This window comes from Vanessa atalanta, chromosome Z, assembly GCF_905147765.1.
Source record: "Vanessa atalanta chromosome Z, ilVanAtal1.2, whole genome shotgun sequence".
In the NCBI taxonomy this organism is placed as follows: Eukaryota; Metazoa; Arthropoda; class Insecta; order Lepidoptera; family Nymphalidae; genus Vanessa; species Vanessa atalanta.
The window spans coordinates 14,191,312-14,210,586 of record NC_061902.1 but is presented as its reverse complement, the minus strand read 5'-3'; the positions used below and the strand labels follow the sequence as shown (position 1 = coordinate 14,210,586).

At 30.9% G+C, this 19,275-nt stretch overlaps 2 protein-coding genes across 16 annotated transcripts in view; one reads left to right on the top strand and one right to left on the bottom strand.

Moving 5' to 3' along the window:
* The window catches only part of LOC125076197 (coiled-coil domain-containing protein AGAP005037), a 212,572-nt gene that overhangs the window by 13,922 nt on the left and 179,375 nt on the right, over window positions 1-19,275 (bottom strand). The gene's annotated exons all lie outside the window — the stretch shown is intronic.
* Window positions 2,915-7,889, top strand: LOC125076198. The gene is made up of 5 exons (XM_047688245.1): window positions 2,915-3,016; window positions 3,587-3,692; window positions 5,056-5,264; window positions 5,667-5,730; window positions 5,803-7,889. The coding sequence occupies exons 1-5, from the start codon at window positions 2,915-2,917 to the stop codon at window positions 7,887-7,889; spliced, it is 2,568 nt and encodes an 855-aa protein (XP_047544201.1).

Sequence of the window (19,275 nt, the reverse complement as noted above, 5' to 3'; positions counted from 1 at the left end):
GGCCCCAATATACATTTATAATAATAATAACAAAAAAATTATTTATGAACGAAACTCTGTTTTTTTTTTAATTGTAAATTATATCAAGATCCATCAATTTCGATGTTTCACATTTTCCGGTCGGGATTCATGTTATATTTATTAAGGCCGATGTGTATCAAACACACTTTAAAAAAAAAATGGTCAATTCGAAATTTAAATATTAGTATAGATACTCGATTATATTATACAATAAGTGACGCATGATGTTTTATAGCGTGTCGGATTTTTTATACGTATTAAATAAAAAATAATATGTTTAATATCTTTCAATTTAATGCGAGTAAAGCTGATAGGCAGTTAAACCCTCTAGCACGCATAAGCTCATCTTGACCTCACCGGAGTGCGCTTGATATTACCGTACAAAGTAACGAGCAACCACTAGTATTATAATACTCGATACAGTCACCCCGCAACAATGTATTCGAAGAGATTTTTCGCGGTTTACAAACAATTTAATAACAATAACTGTTTTAACATCGCTCGACGGAGATGTCATTCGTTACTTTGTCTGTCAGTAGAAAGCACGATAAAAAGATATTTGTGTAATTGAGCGATTCTGTGGTTTGAGGAAATTTTAACTGAATTCGATGTTAACATGAGGTATGTTATAATCTCTATTGAAATTAAAAAGTGCTAATATACATTATTTCGTGTCTTGAATCGTTTAATGATTTAGGTATTGCAAATTGTTAAGGATGCGGTTTCTAATCTCGTCCTATTGCTATTACTTAAGGCTTATTCATTTTCTTCACTGAAACGGAATTGCGATTCAAAGAGTCGCTGTCTCTGTTTTACCATCATTTCCTCAGAATAAGAAACTTAGCTGAAGGTTATGAGTTCAAACAATGGTAATTTCTAAAAATTTTCCTCAAAAAATTAGGAGGTCTAAGTTCCACAGACATTTGTAAATTTATCTTTATTTTGATGTTTAAGTGCTTCAATTCTCAATATGGACTCGGTCGTAACTTTGAATTTTCCAACCATAATATAGATTAATATTGTTAAATTCTTCAAGCGACTGACTATCTGGTGATACATAATCTGTATCGAGTTCTAATATACGGTCACGTGACACCCCTTTTCCGAGGTCACGTCACTGTCACTTTTACAGAGTATAGGTTAGTTTTATTAACCCCTGTCATTAATCAAACACTTTAAGCCGTTTATTTATTTATGGAACTACCGAGATTATCAGTATTCTTGCACTTTCACTAACTGGTATTTACAGCATGCAATTAAGTATCACAATATAAGTACAGGGTGTATTTCTAGATAGATTGTGTCATGATAATTTTATGCCATTTATATTTATGTGATTTCAAACATGTGACTTTTTTTTTGGTGGCAATATTTATACATTCTTCTAATTACTACAATGTTTTTGGATTCAAAGTATTGCAATGTTCGTGCTAGCTACGGTGGCGACATGACTGAAATTTTTCAGATATTAAAAACACTTTTCTGTATTTTATTTCAATTTAAATTTATTCGCCTTAAAAAAAACTCTATAATATTAATAAAACTCTTCAAGATAATTAAAAATAAATAAATTTGTATTGAAGCTTGACCCCTAAGGGAGGACATAATATGCTATCTATACTATAATCATGCCTAACAATGATCGAAGCCGCTGGCACTAAATAATTTTGTCATAAGTAAATCTAAAATCGTGCATCTTAACCGATGATTACGGGTTCAAACCCAGGCAAGCACCATTGAATTTTCATGTGCTTAATTTGTGTTTATAATTCATCTCGTGCTCGGCGGTGAAGGAAAACATCATGAGGAAACCCACATCCTATTTTAATGAAATTCTGTCACATGTGAATCCACCAACCCGCTTTGGAGCAGCGTAGTGGATTATGCCCCTAACCTTCTCCTCAAAGGGAGAGGAGGCCTAAGCCCTGTGGGAAGTGGGAAGTGGGAAATTTACAGGTTGTTAATGTATATTATGTAAATCTAAAATTATTTATTTTTCTAAGAACATTATTATTATTTATAGAGAACGAACTAATCAGTTCTTAATCCCCATCATGACATATTATGTTCACGGTAAAAGTAATATAGTGAAGGTCACTCAGTACATGTAATTTGAACATGTTTATCTTACGTCAGTCAAGATCATATTCAATTTCGTGACTGTTTCTCTATATCGCTGTCCTAATGAGCCTTAATTTATAATGGCTTTGGATATAATATAACAAAAATACTAAATATTTATAAAGCGATTATTAAAGTATTAATCAACGAAATATAATAAGTAACGAAGCATTATAATAATAAATAAAATAGTTTGTTATTATATGTATTTGATTCTTTATTTTGTTTCGCATGCATAATTTTTCGTAACTGTTATTTCGTCGCCATTTATAAACGTTTCGGAACATCTAACTGTTAATATTTTAAACTATCTGTGCCCGCAACTTCGAACGCGTTTGAATTTAACAAAAAAAGTGTGACTTTATTATTATTTTACATATAATTCTAAAATAAAAGTAGCCTAAGTTACTCCATCAGCTATCTGCCAGTGAAAATCCCGTCAAAATCAGTCCTGATGTTCCAGAGATTAGCCGGTTGTTCCGGCTAATCTCTGGAACAGACACTACAGACAGACAGACAAAAATTCTAAAAAATGTTATTTCGGTATATGTACCGTGTATACATACATATGCGTTGAGTAAAACGCGGTTATTTTAATATTACAAACAGACACACCAATTTTATTATATGTATAGATTGTGAATCGTAAAATTAATACGAAAATACATAAATAAAAATAAAGTTCTAGGTTATATATTTGTTTTGAACTTTTTAAAAAGAATACTTTCTCAATAAAATAGTTAATTTTATTTCCAGATTGAACTACTTTAGTATGACACGAATTCAGTGTTTAGTGTTGGCAATTATTCTATCAGCGGACGCAATCAACCGTTCCGTCTACAAAATAGTGCTGAGCCAAAAAGGATTCGCTCAGGTTGGTATATCTTTCAACCATTAAGTGTATTAACCGGTGTGAGACTTATGTAGTGTATTAGCTTACCTTTTTCATGATATAGGTAGGCGGTAGTGTAAATGGGCCACCTGTTGGTAAGCCACCGCCTTTAGACATGTGCTCCGTAAAATATTTTAACCATTCCTTACATATCAAATTACGACACCAACTCGGGATGTTATAACACTTGTGCCTGTTACACTGAGCAGTGTAACTAACACCATTCAATTCGGTTTAAAATAACCTATTATACATACCTATTATGTCTAATTTAAATCAAATCATTTTGCCGAATTCATTTGCCATAAACTAATTAGATCAAGACAATCAATGTTACCAGTATTAGCGATATCGGAGCAAAAATAAATGTTATTTTTTAATAAAGAATTCAATTTCTTTGAAATAATAGGTGTTTCAAATAGCAGAAGCTCTATAAGAAAGCATTGTGTATCGACTTTCATTCAAAAGAATCTTTATAGTTTTGCGAAATTAAACGACCGTTTTATTATTAGTTCCTCATTATTCTACAGAATATATTACGTTTGATTTCAGTTCCTTCAATACGATTTGGAAACACCGCCGATAAGGGAATTCACATTTTGCGCTTGGCTACGTTTTTTTGATCTGTCTGGCGATCAAAGCGTTTTCACTTATATCGGTAAGTTATAAAATTTAAATATAAAGCACGTGAAAATTTGGTTTAAATATTGAAGTGAAATCTGAGTATAGACGTACATAAGTAGTTTATAAAAATTCTGAAAATATAAACAATAATTCATTTTTATTTACAATGCCAGGGCAAGAGTAATATCGACCAGTGGTGCTATTGAGTGTCCAGATGGCAATTTCACACATTTATTTACTTTGTAACAAAATTATAAGGCACAGAATAGTGATGACTTGCGGAAATAATTCGACTCAATTTAATTCGAATATCATATCAAGTTACGTGGATTAGTATTTTATATTATTTTAATACGATTAAATTGTATTGTCATTATTCTAAACGCTATTTTACCATTGCGATTAACCGTTTTTATCATTTTTTTTAAATTGACGATTTATAACCTAATTTACTTGCCTTCGCCTTATTTTATTTATAGTGTTGGTACACCTGGCTGGATCTCAGTACATTTATGAAACGCCTTTATATTTTTTGTACTCATATCTTTCGCGTTGCGTGAATACATTAACTTTATTTAACACTAGTTTATTGAGTATTACAATATAAGCCTTAGTATACACTTACATAACCTAGTTCGAAATAGGCTCGAAATAATTTTAAAAAACCGTGAATTTTATAATTATATTTAAAACATTAACAAATAATGTATGTAAGAATCGTTGAGTAAATATCGTTGCAATACAATATTAATGAACACGACCCCTTTATTTGGACCAGTTTGGTGCAATATTGCCTAATATTTTAATTTTTGGTATTACGTAATAAAGCTATGTAGTATGATTATCAAGGTGTTGTTCCCAAAGTGAACATAGTCTATTACGACGAACAATGTGACAGAGGAACGTTTATGACGATGCTTTATGAAGTGGTTTACTGTTCACTGATTAATTAAACGCGAACAAAGCGAGTTGTGGTCGCCTTATATAATATATATTGATGGAACGAAGCTTGAGTCTTATTATTTTACGCTCAAGTAACGTAGGAACGAAAAATCGAATTACAACTAAAGCTATTATTATTTGAGACGAAAACTTTAATTTCAATATATATTAGAAATTGTTTTTTTTTTAACAATAATTTACTAAATTTTAATATTATTTGCGCTACAAAACTAACGTTAATAACGTGCGTTTTAGTTTGAAATATAGTGTCTAATTTGATTAGTTCTTGATATTTACGTAAACAAGTAATTTTTTTGTACACACATTACATACAAACGCGCACTTAACTAAGACGTTCATAATTTATGAGGGCTTGATTAGCCGGTTCACAGTCTATTTACGATAATCACGAATGCTAAATTCAACTATTTAGAGCGTGTTTTTTTTTTTTTTAGCAAACGGTAATAACCGTGTAGTAAGGCTTTGGCTCGATTCTGGAGGACGTCATATAAAAATATCAATGAATGGACGAGCTTCATCGAGTGCACTGGTCGATATAAATAAAAATACGTGGCGTCACATATGTCTGTCCTACCAATCAGATTTTGGCGCGTGGGCACTGTACGTGGATGGAAGATTGGCATCCTGCGAGGCCGCTCAAAGTGTATGCATTCCTTTGCTTTGTATAGCATATTTCTGTTTGTTAAAGTTATTTCCATGTACTTAGAATTTGAATATGACGTAGTGTATTGGAGCTTTAACTTATATTTTATCGAGGCATTACAATAATATACATTTTGTAGAGTAAGATATTATTATTATGTAGAGTTCGATTACAATATGTATTTATTATTATACAACATGTTTTAAAGGGCATTGCACAAGCAATTTTTATACAAGGTCACGAACAGTTATATAGACAGCTCGAATCATGATTACCTGCGGCAAATCTGTGTCTTGCATAACTAGACTCGTTGTGCAAGAAATTTTCAGACGCGAGCACTTTCATGTTACGCTGCGTCGAAACTGTTCGTATGAGATTGGTTAATATTAACTTATTTTACAGCTTTATGGTTTCGTGATTCCCGGTGGAGGGAGCGTCATTATCGGTTACGGTATAACCGACTCAGGTACTATAACATCCAATATTATACGTTAAGCTTAAATATAAAATTGATACGTTTTTTAAAATTTTATTATAGGTATCCCAAGTGGCTTAGATGGTGAACTATTTGGAGCTAACATGATACTTTCATCAACAATAGAACGAAATTATACAATTAAGAGAAATCCTGAATTTCAACAAAAAACATTTACAAAAAACAAACTATTAGTTACCAATAATATTAAATATATAGTACTTGGGAATATGTCTAGGGACAACATGCAAGAGTCTGCCGAAACATCGAATTTTCCTCTTTACAATACAACTCGAAGTTTTATAAAATTTACAACGCCACATAGTACAATAGAACACGATGTTGGTCTAGATTTTTCACCGGTAAAAATTAAATCGACGGATACTTCAAATGAAAAGGAAATTTTGGACTTTTCATTAATGGATAAAAGTTTTAAGGGTAATGGTGATAAGGTTAAATTTTGGACTCTTATGAGTCAAACCGGCAATAGTAATAATTTCAAAGGAAGAAATAGTAAAAGTACGGAGTTATCTGGTTCTGGAACTCAAGAACTTCCAGCAGTATCAGAATATGAAACACCGCCACCGCCGTCATCATTTCAAGGTTTTGTACGTTCACATGTTAAAATGAGGAAACCATTAGTAATTCCTTATTTTGAATTAAAGGAATACGGAAAAGTAAATTCTGCAAAGAGTATTTCTAATCAAAATACTTATGGAGTGTTTGATATGGAAAAACCTCCACCACCAGAGAAAAATGCAAAAGTATACGGTCAATGGACAAGTTCACAATTTGCTAATAGTGTCTTAAGTTATATTAAAAATTTCAACAATCAACAAAGAGAACAGAGAAAGATACCGCCAACAATCCCATTAATTAAACTATCTGATTCGTTTCCATATGCGTCTGATTTTAAGTTAACTAAAATACGTCCACCTTACAAAATACAAAGAAAAGCTATTATCGACAAACGTATTAATAAACGTGACGTTAAACATCCAGAAATAAATGTTGAAATATTACACGACGATATAAGAAGTGAAATTTTAGAATCCCATGCCAAGACTCAAGCTCAAGATGTTAAAATAATTAATCGCGGTACTATTAAAAATAATAAAGATCATAGAATTTACAGGGATGTTGATAACCAATTGTCAAGCGAAGTACTAAAACCGCGACCATTCGTTGCATCTTCGAAAATAAATATAAATAAATTCCAAGATCGGTTAAATCGTTACAGAAACAGTAATTTAATGACTATACTTCCATTTTTAAAATCGACCGAATACTTCATTGATGGAAACAACAAGAAAACGAGCAGTAGCGACGATATATACACTCGGAGTCTATCAAATGCAAATAAGTGGCACAATGTCAAATCTTTTAGTAATGATTATACACCGCGACATATTAATATGGAATCGGATGAAAATCAGGTCACTATTGATACAAAAGGAGCTGAAGCAAATAAAAAATATCCATCACTTAGGTTAAAATATATGCCAGATAATCATAAAATAGTTAAAAGTTTTGACGAAGACCCTATTTTGAATGGTCGTACCATGGCAATAGAAATATCTAATTTAACAAATCCTAATGCAGATTCGATTTCCATATTAAAATACAATCATGGCTTTCTACCAAGCCACGCTAAAAAATCACCCGACTTAGGTAAAAATGTTCGAGATAAAAATACTTCTACTAAAAATGACTTCCATCAAAATGTTAAAATAGGAAATGCTCTGAATGAGCGTTTTATAATTGGGAATAATGAAGAGCAAAATCAGCAAAGTTTTATCGGTGGAGACGAGAAGATTCCAGATATAAATAGGTATAGATCTGATTTTGATCGTAAAGGTGAAAATGTACCTCCCTCTCTCGGACCTAAAATTTGCAAAAATGCCGAATTATATGATCGATTATTTTACGTTCAGCCGGACGGTAGTGTTGACATCACACAAATACTATCGCCTATTAGGGAACAAAATGTAGGTATTGAATTTATTGCACAAAATTATAAAAAATGCTCATTAGATGAGTCTAAATTTAAACAAAGCTCCTTGTTATATATTGATTGGAATAAAACACCGGTCAGACTTTTCGGAGGTTCATATCCCCAGAAAACAAAGGACCTGTGTGGTTTTTTCTAAAATTGTATTATTGTTTTTCTGTAAGTAATAAATAAGAAATAGTCTGTGTGTTTACAATGCAGAAAGACTGTTTTATCATGGTTATTAAAAGAGGAGATTTTTTTTTGTGTTCCTAAGTAAAACAATATACATAAAACTTTTACTAAAAGAACATTTCGGAGAAGCACTTAGTATATAATAGGTACATTGGAGACAACGCCGGACAACGGTTTTACTTTTAATAAATAAATGATTTATGTTAATGCATTTTTTTTTTAATTAGCATTCTTAGTTTGAAAACTGATTTTATGATCAAATTTTTTAAAGTGATTATTATTAGATGTATATAGATAGCAAGATAGCAATGTTTTTTGTGAAGTTAATAACAAAAAAAAATATTTAATATTAATAATAATACATTATTATTATCAAACAATAATCAGTTATGTAACATATGTAAATGTATTATTGTAAGTACAACGTTTATTATATTCATAAAAGACTGATATATAATATATATAAAAAAAAGGTTTATTTTTAAACACATTTTTAAAATAACTCTTTAGAACAATATTTACAATAAACCTGACTTCAAAGTTAATTTCGTAATTAAAACGAAACAAAAATGTTAATAACTGTTTGCATAAATTTTATCCTTGGCCGAAAATATTTTAAACCAGTTTTTGATTATGGAGAACCTACATTACAGTTAACTTTCTCTTTATTTTATTTTTTTTGTCACAGAATCAATCACGTCACTATCCGTTCAAAATATTTCGTAATTCATAAGCCTAAAATTTACAACTCAATAAGTGAATAAGTCTGACTGTCGATTGGATTAATATTTAAATTACTTTAGTAAAATAGCAAAATTCTTTGACATACCATAAAAATAATCAAACTAAATGTTGACACTCGAAGTTAGGTAAATCAAGAACTTAAAGCTAAACTCTGTTAATATATTTGGTATGCATTTAACGAAGTTCGCGATGTCGGCATTTGATTATCTCTTGTTCCCGATTGCGTGACTAGAATTTGGAATAATTCTCAAAAATTTTGTATATTATATATATAAAACGAATTTGCATATTTAAATATATAAAATTACTCATATTTCGAATTTGGAGCGAACGAAATGAAAGAAACTTTAATGGAAATTGTGTCATAGATATATAAATTTTTCTTCTAGGTTAATGTAAGTCGATATATAGAGCGCATATTTCGCAATTTGAAAAAGAATGAATTCGAACGTAACTAATAATATAAAGAGCACAGCCAAGTTATATAAGCATATTATGAGCTTCTTTGTTGGGAGTTGGTGAAATAAAAAAAAAAAAAAAGAATTTACATTGCGTGTGTGCAATTTTAACCACAATTAACCTCATTGTTAACTGTTTTATACTTCACACTATTTTTTATATTGTAGGGGTTTCGTATAACAAAGAAACAATTTCGTCACGTCTATTCCTGGTTCAAAGCTTCACGGTTCCAACAATGTTGTCGAATTATTTGCATATTTTTTTAACGTGGGTATTACAAACAAAACCCTCTATTGGAAAAATGTATGTTCCCTAATGGAATCGTGAGAGTGAATTTGATCACGCTTCATGTCCCATCGAGCATATTAATAAGGGCTTATGAAGTTATAGTTCCGATATTAATTTGTTTTAAAAGCGCACACAGAAATAATACACTTTACTTAATTGAACGAGCTATATACATTATTTAGTTGTTTTTAATCTCGTATATCAATGATATTTTAAAATGACCTAACAATTCAAAATGTTTATGAAGCTATCGATTTATAAACCCTTGCTAAAAATAATTAGAATATAATCTACGGTAAAAAAATAGAGTTTTTGATTTGTACGACGAACGAATAAATTTATAGATTTTAAAAGTAAGAACACAGATACATAATAAACTAATCAATGAAATTATTCGAATTTTAAAATAAAGATTTTAAAAGCATAAGCTTATAATTTTCGCAAAATATTAGATAATTAATATCTTCTAAGATGTAGTGAGTGTCTGGATAGATTAGTCTCACCGGGACATAATCAAGCGATGTAAGTAATAATTATTGACTTCTCGAAAGTATTTGAACTGCCACGAGAATTGCAAAACCGCAACAAGAAGACTCGAAATTGTATATAGCTATTAGTTCTACGAGAAATATCTTGGTAAATGAAACAAGTATTCTTACATATAAACTGGTCACGAACTATATTCAGATTCATTTTATGTTGCATTGAAGTACATTCAGATCACAGACATACCTCACTTTAACTGTTATAGATATATTTTTATAACTACAACGAATAAACAATATTCCTACGAGATTTTTGGATTCTTTTAAATTTCATCATATAAAAGTATCGGTATTTGGAAGCTCGTTGGTTTGGCTACAAATCTTGATGTCTCAGGATAAATCGGAAGAAATTTCAACAATGTGGAATAAGTTCCAAAACTTCTCAATAAAAAGGAGTTTCTTCTACTTTTTACACTCCCATACATGTAGCAGTGCGTTCTCACTATATCACTTTTGGAATGTTGACAACCGATTTACGTTGATACGCAATTTTGATACAATTTAATAAAGATATGTTTATAATATTCAATAATAATATTTAGTAAGTCAATGTCATATCACATTCTGACATTTCACGCACGTTCTGCGGTGAGTTTCGAGTTTCGTATTGCGGAATACTTCTACACATGATACTAGAATGAGATCTTTCTCGAGCCACCGTCGAAACGGAACAGGAAGATTATCCTTTTCTTCATCTCAAGTCAACATAACTTATGAATAAAATAACGATTATCTGCACGAATCATTAATTATATAATATGTATTAACATACTTATTATAGTATTTCAAATAAATTTAAAGTGAGACGAGAAATATTTATAATATTTACACGGGTTATCGTTTATTGATAAGTCATCTGTAATATTAGACGGCGAAGTAATAAACAATGTTTTAATATCAAAACCGCTTAAAAGGAGCGAGCAACTACATTTAGTCGGGTAAAGGATTACGAAGTTAGATGCCAATCAAACTGTGGATTGCGGCAACGCTCCCTCATTTCGTAACGGACGTATTTATTAGATATAATTATAACACACACAAACTATTTATTTTGTTTAAATCATTTTGTATTTGAAACTTTTTTGAGTTCAACTTTTCAAATTTATACTGAACTCGGCAAACTTGCATTATTTCCCGTTTAAAGAAAACAACAGCGAGAAACGTTCGGGACAAATAAATACTTTTGTGCAATGTTGATGGAGGTTAAATGTAATTAAATCTGACAGGGATTTGAATACATTTTTACTTTGTTTAAAATTTTTAAAGGAAATTTCTTCGAAAATTGCTTTCTAATATTAGACTCTGTTGCGTTTTAAATTTGCGTCAAAAAATATATGAAAATGGTTTTGATTAAATATTCATGTTACGGCTCAGGTCTTATTGAGATCATTATAATTATAATATAATTTAACTGGCCATGAAAATAGTTTACAATGAGTTAGCTGATTAAAAAAAAAAAGAACTACTTTCTAGAATAATGAAATTACTCAAATTAATATAACTAAAAAAACACTTATAAGATACGAAATCACAAATACTAAGGTTTTGAAATTATCCTTACAAAGTTACTCATCTTTTCTGCATTTTCATAAATAATTTGCCATTCGAAAGAACATAAAATGAAGAAAATCATTCAGTCCTTAAATTATCGTAACAACACAAATTATAAACATAACAATATACTTGAGCCCAGGTGGCCCAGCTTAGAAGAATGCGGGTTCAAACTTAAGCAAGCACCACTGTAATTTCATGTGCTCAATTTGATTTTATAATTCATCTTATGTTCAGCGGTGAAGATAAACATCGCGAGGAAACCTGCATGTGTCTAATTTCAACGAAACTCTGCGACATGTGCAACATGTGCATTAACCAACCCGTATAGCCCGTAGAACCTGAATAAGCTCTAAACCTTCTCCTCAAAAGAAGAGGAGGCCTTAGCCACGTTACTGTTACGTAAGATACTTGTTACTGTATGGTTATTAAAATGCGAATAAAATTTGCGTTGCTAACTGCACAGTATCAAGATAAAAATTAAAACGTCGACACAGAAGGATTCACTGTATCTGATGTTACGTTGTTATAACATTTCAACATACAAAACTTAAGATAAAATAATTAAATTATATCAACCTTGTTTTCAATTATTTTCGTTGGGTAACATCACATAGATATATCTGTTAGGATGACGTTCTATAGAGTAATAATATAGAAAATCTAAGCCTGGACAAGTACCAATGTTATAATAATTGTGATTATAATTAATTTTTCCTCGGCGAACCAAAAGTTCGAGAAGAAACCAGCATGAGTTAGATTCTGTCCCTCGTATATCTCCCAAGTTGCATAGCAGCCGAAAGACAAATAATCTCCTATCATTCTTCCTGGCTATCGACTTCAAAGGAAACTTAAACGTGTCAAAATTAATTTAGACATATGTCTTTTCGAACCTACATTCGATCACGTGATATGAAGTTCTAAATCCCTTTGTTTAGATGGATGTGAATGGTATTTTATCAACAGTTGAGTATAAAAATGAGGCATTATAATTTACAATATAAAATATTAGAATAATTTTGTAATTTAAAATTAACGTAAATCAAAAAATTACTATGAGAGTGAACTATATAAAAACATAGTTCAGTTGTCGTGCCAACCACGAACAAGGAAGTAGATAATGGCGAAGAGGGGGTTATGTCGTTTGTAGTCACGGCTTACGAGTCGTTCTTAGGCGCACCAATAGCCGTTTCACTTCATAAAAACATAAACCGAATAATTGTCATACAAAGTACAGTATCAATATTTTAGTATTCCTTTCCAATAAACAGCTCTATATTATTTTACATTCATATTCAAAGTGGTAGAACGTTTAATGAGGTATTTATATAACACTGATTACTCCAACGGATCTTATGTAATTATACGATATTAATGTCAAAACGTAAACCAGTATACATTGTTTGAGAATATATTAATACCAGCGAATGCACAGTGCTAAAAGTTAGTTGTTCATTAATGAAATTTATAATATCAAGTGTTTCTGTTACATAATACTATTAATAAAAAGTTACGAGCGCTTTTTACATGTAAAACTTGATACGAAATTGAAAAAATAACTAAAGAAGGGTCGTTTATATTTATTTTCAATATTAGTGTGATAAGTGATTTACAAAGTAGGTTTTATTTTAGTTTAATGAATTTTTATGCATATACTACAAATCCGATTAATGAAATTGGAAGCGTCAATAGTCTATGGTACCTACTGCTTCGGGCTATTGTCGACCTACTGCTAATACAAGTTTAAAGCTTAATTAAAGGGGTAAATTTAAATATTAGTAATTCCTAATAAAGGGTACTCCTATTTTCAAAACAATGTAACATGCAGAAGGTGTATATTTGTTACGTATCGAAAACGCTGATCGGCTTAGTGGAAACGTATTTGGCAGATTTACATCCGAAATATGCTTCACGATGTGTTACTTCACCACCGAGCAGGAAACCTATTATAAACGCAGATTAATCAGATCAAAATTCAGCGGTATTTGAACCCGCAATCGTCTATCCCGATTTCGTATTCTAACCATTGGTACATCTGAACGTAACAAAGTTAATTTTATATTACCGTTTACTATGTGGAATAGTAGCTTTATATTTATACCAAGACAATGGAAATGATACACGCATGAGCAAACCTTCGCAAACTCGTCGAGCGTACGTTGAGATATTATATTAAGGCGTATATATAAATATGTAAAATAACCTTATTTAAGATGCATTAAAACATTTCATCTTCGTAATCGTCGTCAGAGAAACTTGAATATAATATTTATTACTCTTTATTACCCCCTTTTGCTTCAAAATTTTATACAAACAGAATAAGCCGTATTAGTAGTATTTTTAGTATAATAAAGTAATATTTTTAAGAAAGATAGCGCATGGATATGCGCTATGTAAGTTACAACCTCTCTGTCGCTAAATAAATCAGTCCCGGACGAGACGTTGCGCTAAACGGACCTGTGACATTTTTCGCCACAAACCGCCGTTTACATAGGCGGTTTGAGGTCTGTACGAGGCATATGTATCAGTAACGTCTAATTGATCAAGGTTATATAAATACTTATATCCACATCTTAACACATTATACGGTATGTACAGTGGGTATATGGGGATGTAATTTTAATAATTTATCTCCTAACTAAGGACATCGTGAGTTAAGGCTTTATTTCGTCCGAGTGACGTCAGACCGGGCAGCTAGTAATTATATAACTGTTATACATCCTAATTAATATTACAAATTCGAAAGTGATTTTGTTTATTTGTTACGGTTTCACGTCTAAAATACTCAACCGATTCTAATTAATGATTTGTCACGGTAAAGGGATATATAAAAAGACACACACACGAAGTTGATGCTGCGGGCGATAACTTCTATTTTTTATATTTTGTTTTTCTTATATAGTATAGGAATATTACCTACTAGACTTCGTTATTCGTGAATATGTACAATATTTATTATTAGTTGAACCTGATACTTTATCCGTGTAAAATTGATAAAACTACATATAGCCGCAAACGTCTGACAGCCTAACGCATCCCCCCCCCCCTTCAAACCTTTCGGGAATGTATAAAAAAGTAGCCTATGTCCTTCATTGGGACTCATTGTATTTTCATACCAAATTTTATCTAAATCGATTAGTGGTTTAAGTGTGAAGAGGTAACAGAGAGAGTTACTTTCGCATCCATAATATTAGTATAGATATAGAATATTTTTATTATATTATTATTACTATGACAAGGTTAATGTAGATTTAGGTATTTAATTTATTATTCAATGAGGTATTCTATTTTTGATTGAAACGAGTATATGAATCTATGAGATCAGAAGCAAACCTGCAATCTTTGAGCTACCTGTGATGAATATATATATATTTATATTTTTTGCTTAAGACATTTATTTGTCAAAAAGAATTTTACATGTTTCACTTATAAAGATTTTTAGTGCCATTGCGTTTTATTATATAATTTTTATTAAATAAAATTTCCTATCAAATATTGACAATTTTTCAATACATTTTACTTGATAGTAGGGCTTTGTGCAAGCCCGTCTGGGTAAGTACCACCCACTCATCAGATATTCTACCGCCAAACAGCAGTACTCAGTATTGTTGTGTTCCGGTTTGAAGGTTGAGTGAGCCAGTGTAACTACAGGCACAAGGGACGTAACATCTTAGTTTCCAAGGCTGGTGGCGCATTGGTGATGTAAGGAATGGTTAATATATATATATATATATATATATATATATATATATATATATATATATATATATATTTCTTAGATGTACGTTAATATTGCGTTCTAGGTGAGTTTCTAAGTAATTGGTACAAACTCTGTTCGTTTCAACCGCTTATAACTACCGCTCGCCTAGAGTTCGACCATAATAGTTATGAAAATCTTAAATAATAAATGAATAATGAACATGATTCGAAATATACTTTTACTGCTCAAATTTCTATGATGTTTTAAGATATAGCAAAGATAAATAAGAATTGATTTGTCTTTGTCTATTTATGCATAGATAAAAGATACATACGGATGTACCATTCGCTTAACCTTGTTTGTATTATCGTAAATATTTATAATTGTTGCATTAAACTACACTTTATATAGGAACAAGATGCTAACCAAGCCCAGTAAGTCATATAAACAGGTTCAACATTCGAATACATTACATGTATAATTTTATCTTTATTCAATTTATAGGAATTGTTAAAAACTGAAATACCAAAAATCGATGAGAGACTGAGCAAACGTTGCTGTCTTTTTCTTCCGAATGATAAATCAATAATGATAGAATGAGAAAAACAGTGTTTTATTAAACGCACGGTAGACAAGTGAGTCCGTATATCGTTGATAGTCCGTTTATTAAGTAATGTTATAGTCTATGACCCTAAATAGCGGAGCGGTGCCCATAAATATAAACCAATATGGTAAATCGTATGAAACAGGTATTAATAGGTTCAGCTAGTTACAGATCTGTTCATTTGTATAGAACCAAGGTAATATATCTTATGTGCCACTTCTGGCTGATGCCTCCCGTGGGAAGGTTTGGAGTTTTTTTCCAAAATACATATGAGGCACGATTTTATCCGATCGACACATGTTTGTTAAAGTTCATGAAAAACTCAGTAGAAAATGTCGCACTTCGGTTTAAATTCACATGTTTTCAAATATCTGCTCTTAATAATAAACGGAGAGCTAAGAGATTTTGATAGAACAATGACGTTTTATAACATGATAAAAAATAAGGAAAATTCATAAGAAACACAAATATTATTATATAAAGATAACATCTGCTTCAAGTAAATTCCTGTTAGCGATTCGAGTCCGAATAGCGTATCTAACATCTTAACACCGATATTGTATCGTATAAAGTTATATATATAACACGCTAAAAATTATTATCGAATCGTTTCGCTGTTTAATTGTTGCATCGACATGCACGACGGAAGAGAAAGTGTTACAAATTTTGATTTTATTTTTTTTTCATTACCTGCGTACGTAACCAACGTGTGAGGCACACGTTTGATCAAGAATTGTAATTATAGACCTTTCATTGTCTCTCAATTTACTTTATGAAAGTCATAAACAAATTTACATTGTGGCAATTTTAGAGTGGACAATTTGTTCGTGAAAACGAATCGTTTTTTTTTTTTTTTTTTTAATATTTAACATTTTTAAAAGTAAACCGTACGACAGATTCAACGGAGCGCTCAAAGTTGTAACCTATTTAGAAATGAATAATTAAATATAAAGTGTCGTTAGTTTGAGATATTTCTTTTGCCTGCTACAAAAACAAGAAAAAAAATGAGTATGATATAATCAGAATAGAAACCACTTAAATGTTATATAAATTAATTGTTGTGTCATATGTGTCTGTGTTAATTAAAGAAAAAAAAAAGACGAACAAAATGTGATGAAAGAACAAAATTTGAAAATGGCGATAAGGAAAGAAGTAATAATGATTTTCATACTCGAAAAGATAATTTTGATTCTTTTTTATTCCTTGAAAAAAAATGCATCAAATATAAAGTATTACATTAGGTTTGAAAATAGAATTCCTATAGGTAATATTCCTAGAAGCTCGAAATAAAACGCAGGTCAATTGAGCGACATCTCGCCCCTCGTCGGAATCTTTCCCTAAGTAAGTTTCATTGGACCTGCCCGAGCGTTCACTAGCAGCGTCGGTTCTTTTCGTGTGCAATTATCCGTGGTACGCTTTTATAATCGAACGTAAATAATAAACGCCGACAATAACTGGAATTAAATAAATACGAGAACATGCGAGCATAGTTGCGGGCAAATAGCATGTTATCAAGCAATTAGGTCATTATTTACTCGAGCGTTTAAAAAATTATATTATTCTTTATAACGTCATCATATTCAAATTTAAAAAGCACTTCCAGTATTTTCATCATATCTTCTAAGAAGTAAATGACTTAAGTAATCAAACATTTAAGCATTTATAATTTTATATTTGTAGTTATTTATGTTTCGAAAACAATTATCTGTTAAACAAATTCGCTAAGCAGAATCCGACTTGATTACCTAACCGAGATACGTACGGCTGTCTAGACGGACTACTGGATCGCTTTCTTTAATCTTATTATGTAAATTAAAAAAATATATAAATCACTAGTTTTCGCCAGTGGCTTCGCTTTCGTCATTTTAGTTGTTAGACATAAAAAAAAAAATGTATGTCTATATCCTTCCTTGCATTCTAAGCTTGCTTCATACCGATTTTTTATTAAGTTCGGTTCAGTCGTTTGGCCGTGATACATCGATAGACAGAATTATTCTCGCATCTATATTATATTAGTATAGATAATAATTGACTTAATTAGTCAACTTCACTTTAAAGTAAGTTTTAAAACTCCATATTTTTATGTTTCCAAAACAGTGATTAATTACGTATATATAATTATACTGTACTTGTGTATATTACCGAACTCCTAAGCTACTGGAGTGGTTAGATTGGACCGGGTAGGTAGCGCGGTGATCTGGCAGAATCTTTTTTTTAATGAATATAATAATATTACTATTGCACACATACAAATGCGACTAGTATTTATTATAATTAAAACAGTTGATTTGTTTTAGTAATACAGTTAAAAGGTAAATGAGTGTTCTTATTTCGTTTCGTGTTCATTTTTAGGAAATTAATTTCAATATGAGACTCCTGACCGATATCGCAACGGCGGCCGCTCTTCATAGACATGCCAATTGCACAGGAGATAATATTATTATTCACAAATGTGTGCGCAAATTCTTAAATTCTCTCTGCTCTCATTTAATTTATCATAAGATTTTGTGCAAGTTCGTCTATCCAGACGCAACTGGAATGACTGACTATCCAGTTTCCAACCATTCTAGTTGCTAACATCCTCAATACCGTGTGTTCCGATTCGAAGCGCAAGTAAGTCAGTGCAATTACAGGCACAAGGGACATAACAAATTAGTTCCCAAAATTAATACCCCTTTCGCCAGTTCGCTTACATATATAAATATAAACATAAATTATGTTTTTTTTTGCAGTCAAATCAAAGCAAAGAGATTCTATTGAGTATGCCTTGATACGATATGATACTAGTACCCAGGATCTCGATATCGTTTGGCTTATAAGGCCATCGGATCAAAGTGGCACTTATAACACAAACTACGAAACAAAAACATTTATAAAAAAAAGCAGTTTATTCAATTAAATATTTATTAGCAAGTATATATAACAACGCGTTATTTTTTAATTAATTCCTTTCCAATAACATCATTCCTTTCAATATAACAATAGGCTCTAAGTAGAATCTTCATATTACACTTGAAACAATCGTGCACTTAGTTAGGATTTATTGTTTACAATACTTGGAAATGTTTCAATATATAATGCAGTATACATAAATATGGTGTAAGAAATGTTCGTAACTTAACGATGGATTAGAATCGGAAATGTCAAAAACGAACTCAGTTAACAACGTATTCAGGTTAATTAAAGGAAACAAATATACATTCGGAATGGAAATTCCACTGAGTTCAACGTTGAATTTCATCTTATAGTATAGCAAGAGTAGTCGAAAACCTACCTTACTATATTCACTAGTGGTCGTCTATTGAAATTCGACCATAATTAATTACTAATTGAAATATTATAATAATTAGGTCCTTTGTTCAATGTTCACTAACCTATCCTGTATGATTCAATTTAAATATATACATAAGATATATCCATTGGTAGATATAAAAATTTAGGCTCAGCGTGACGATACAAT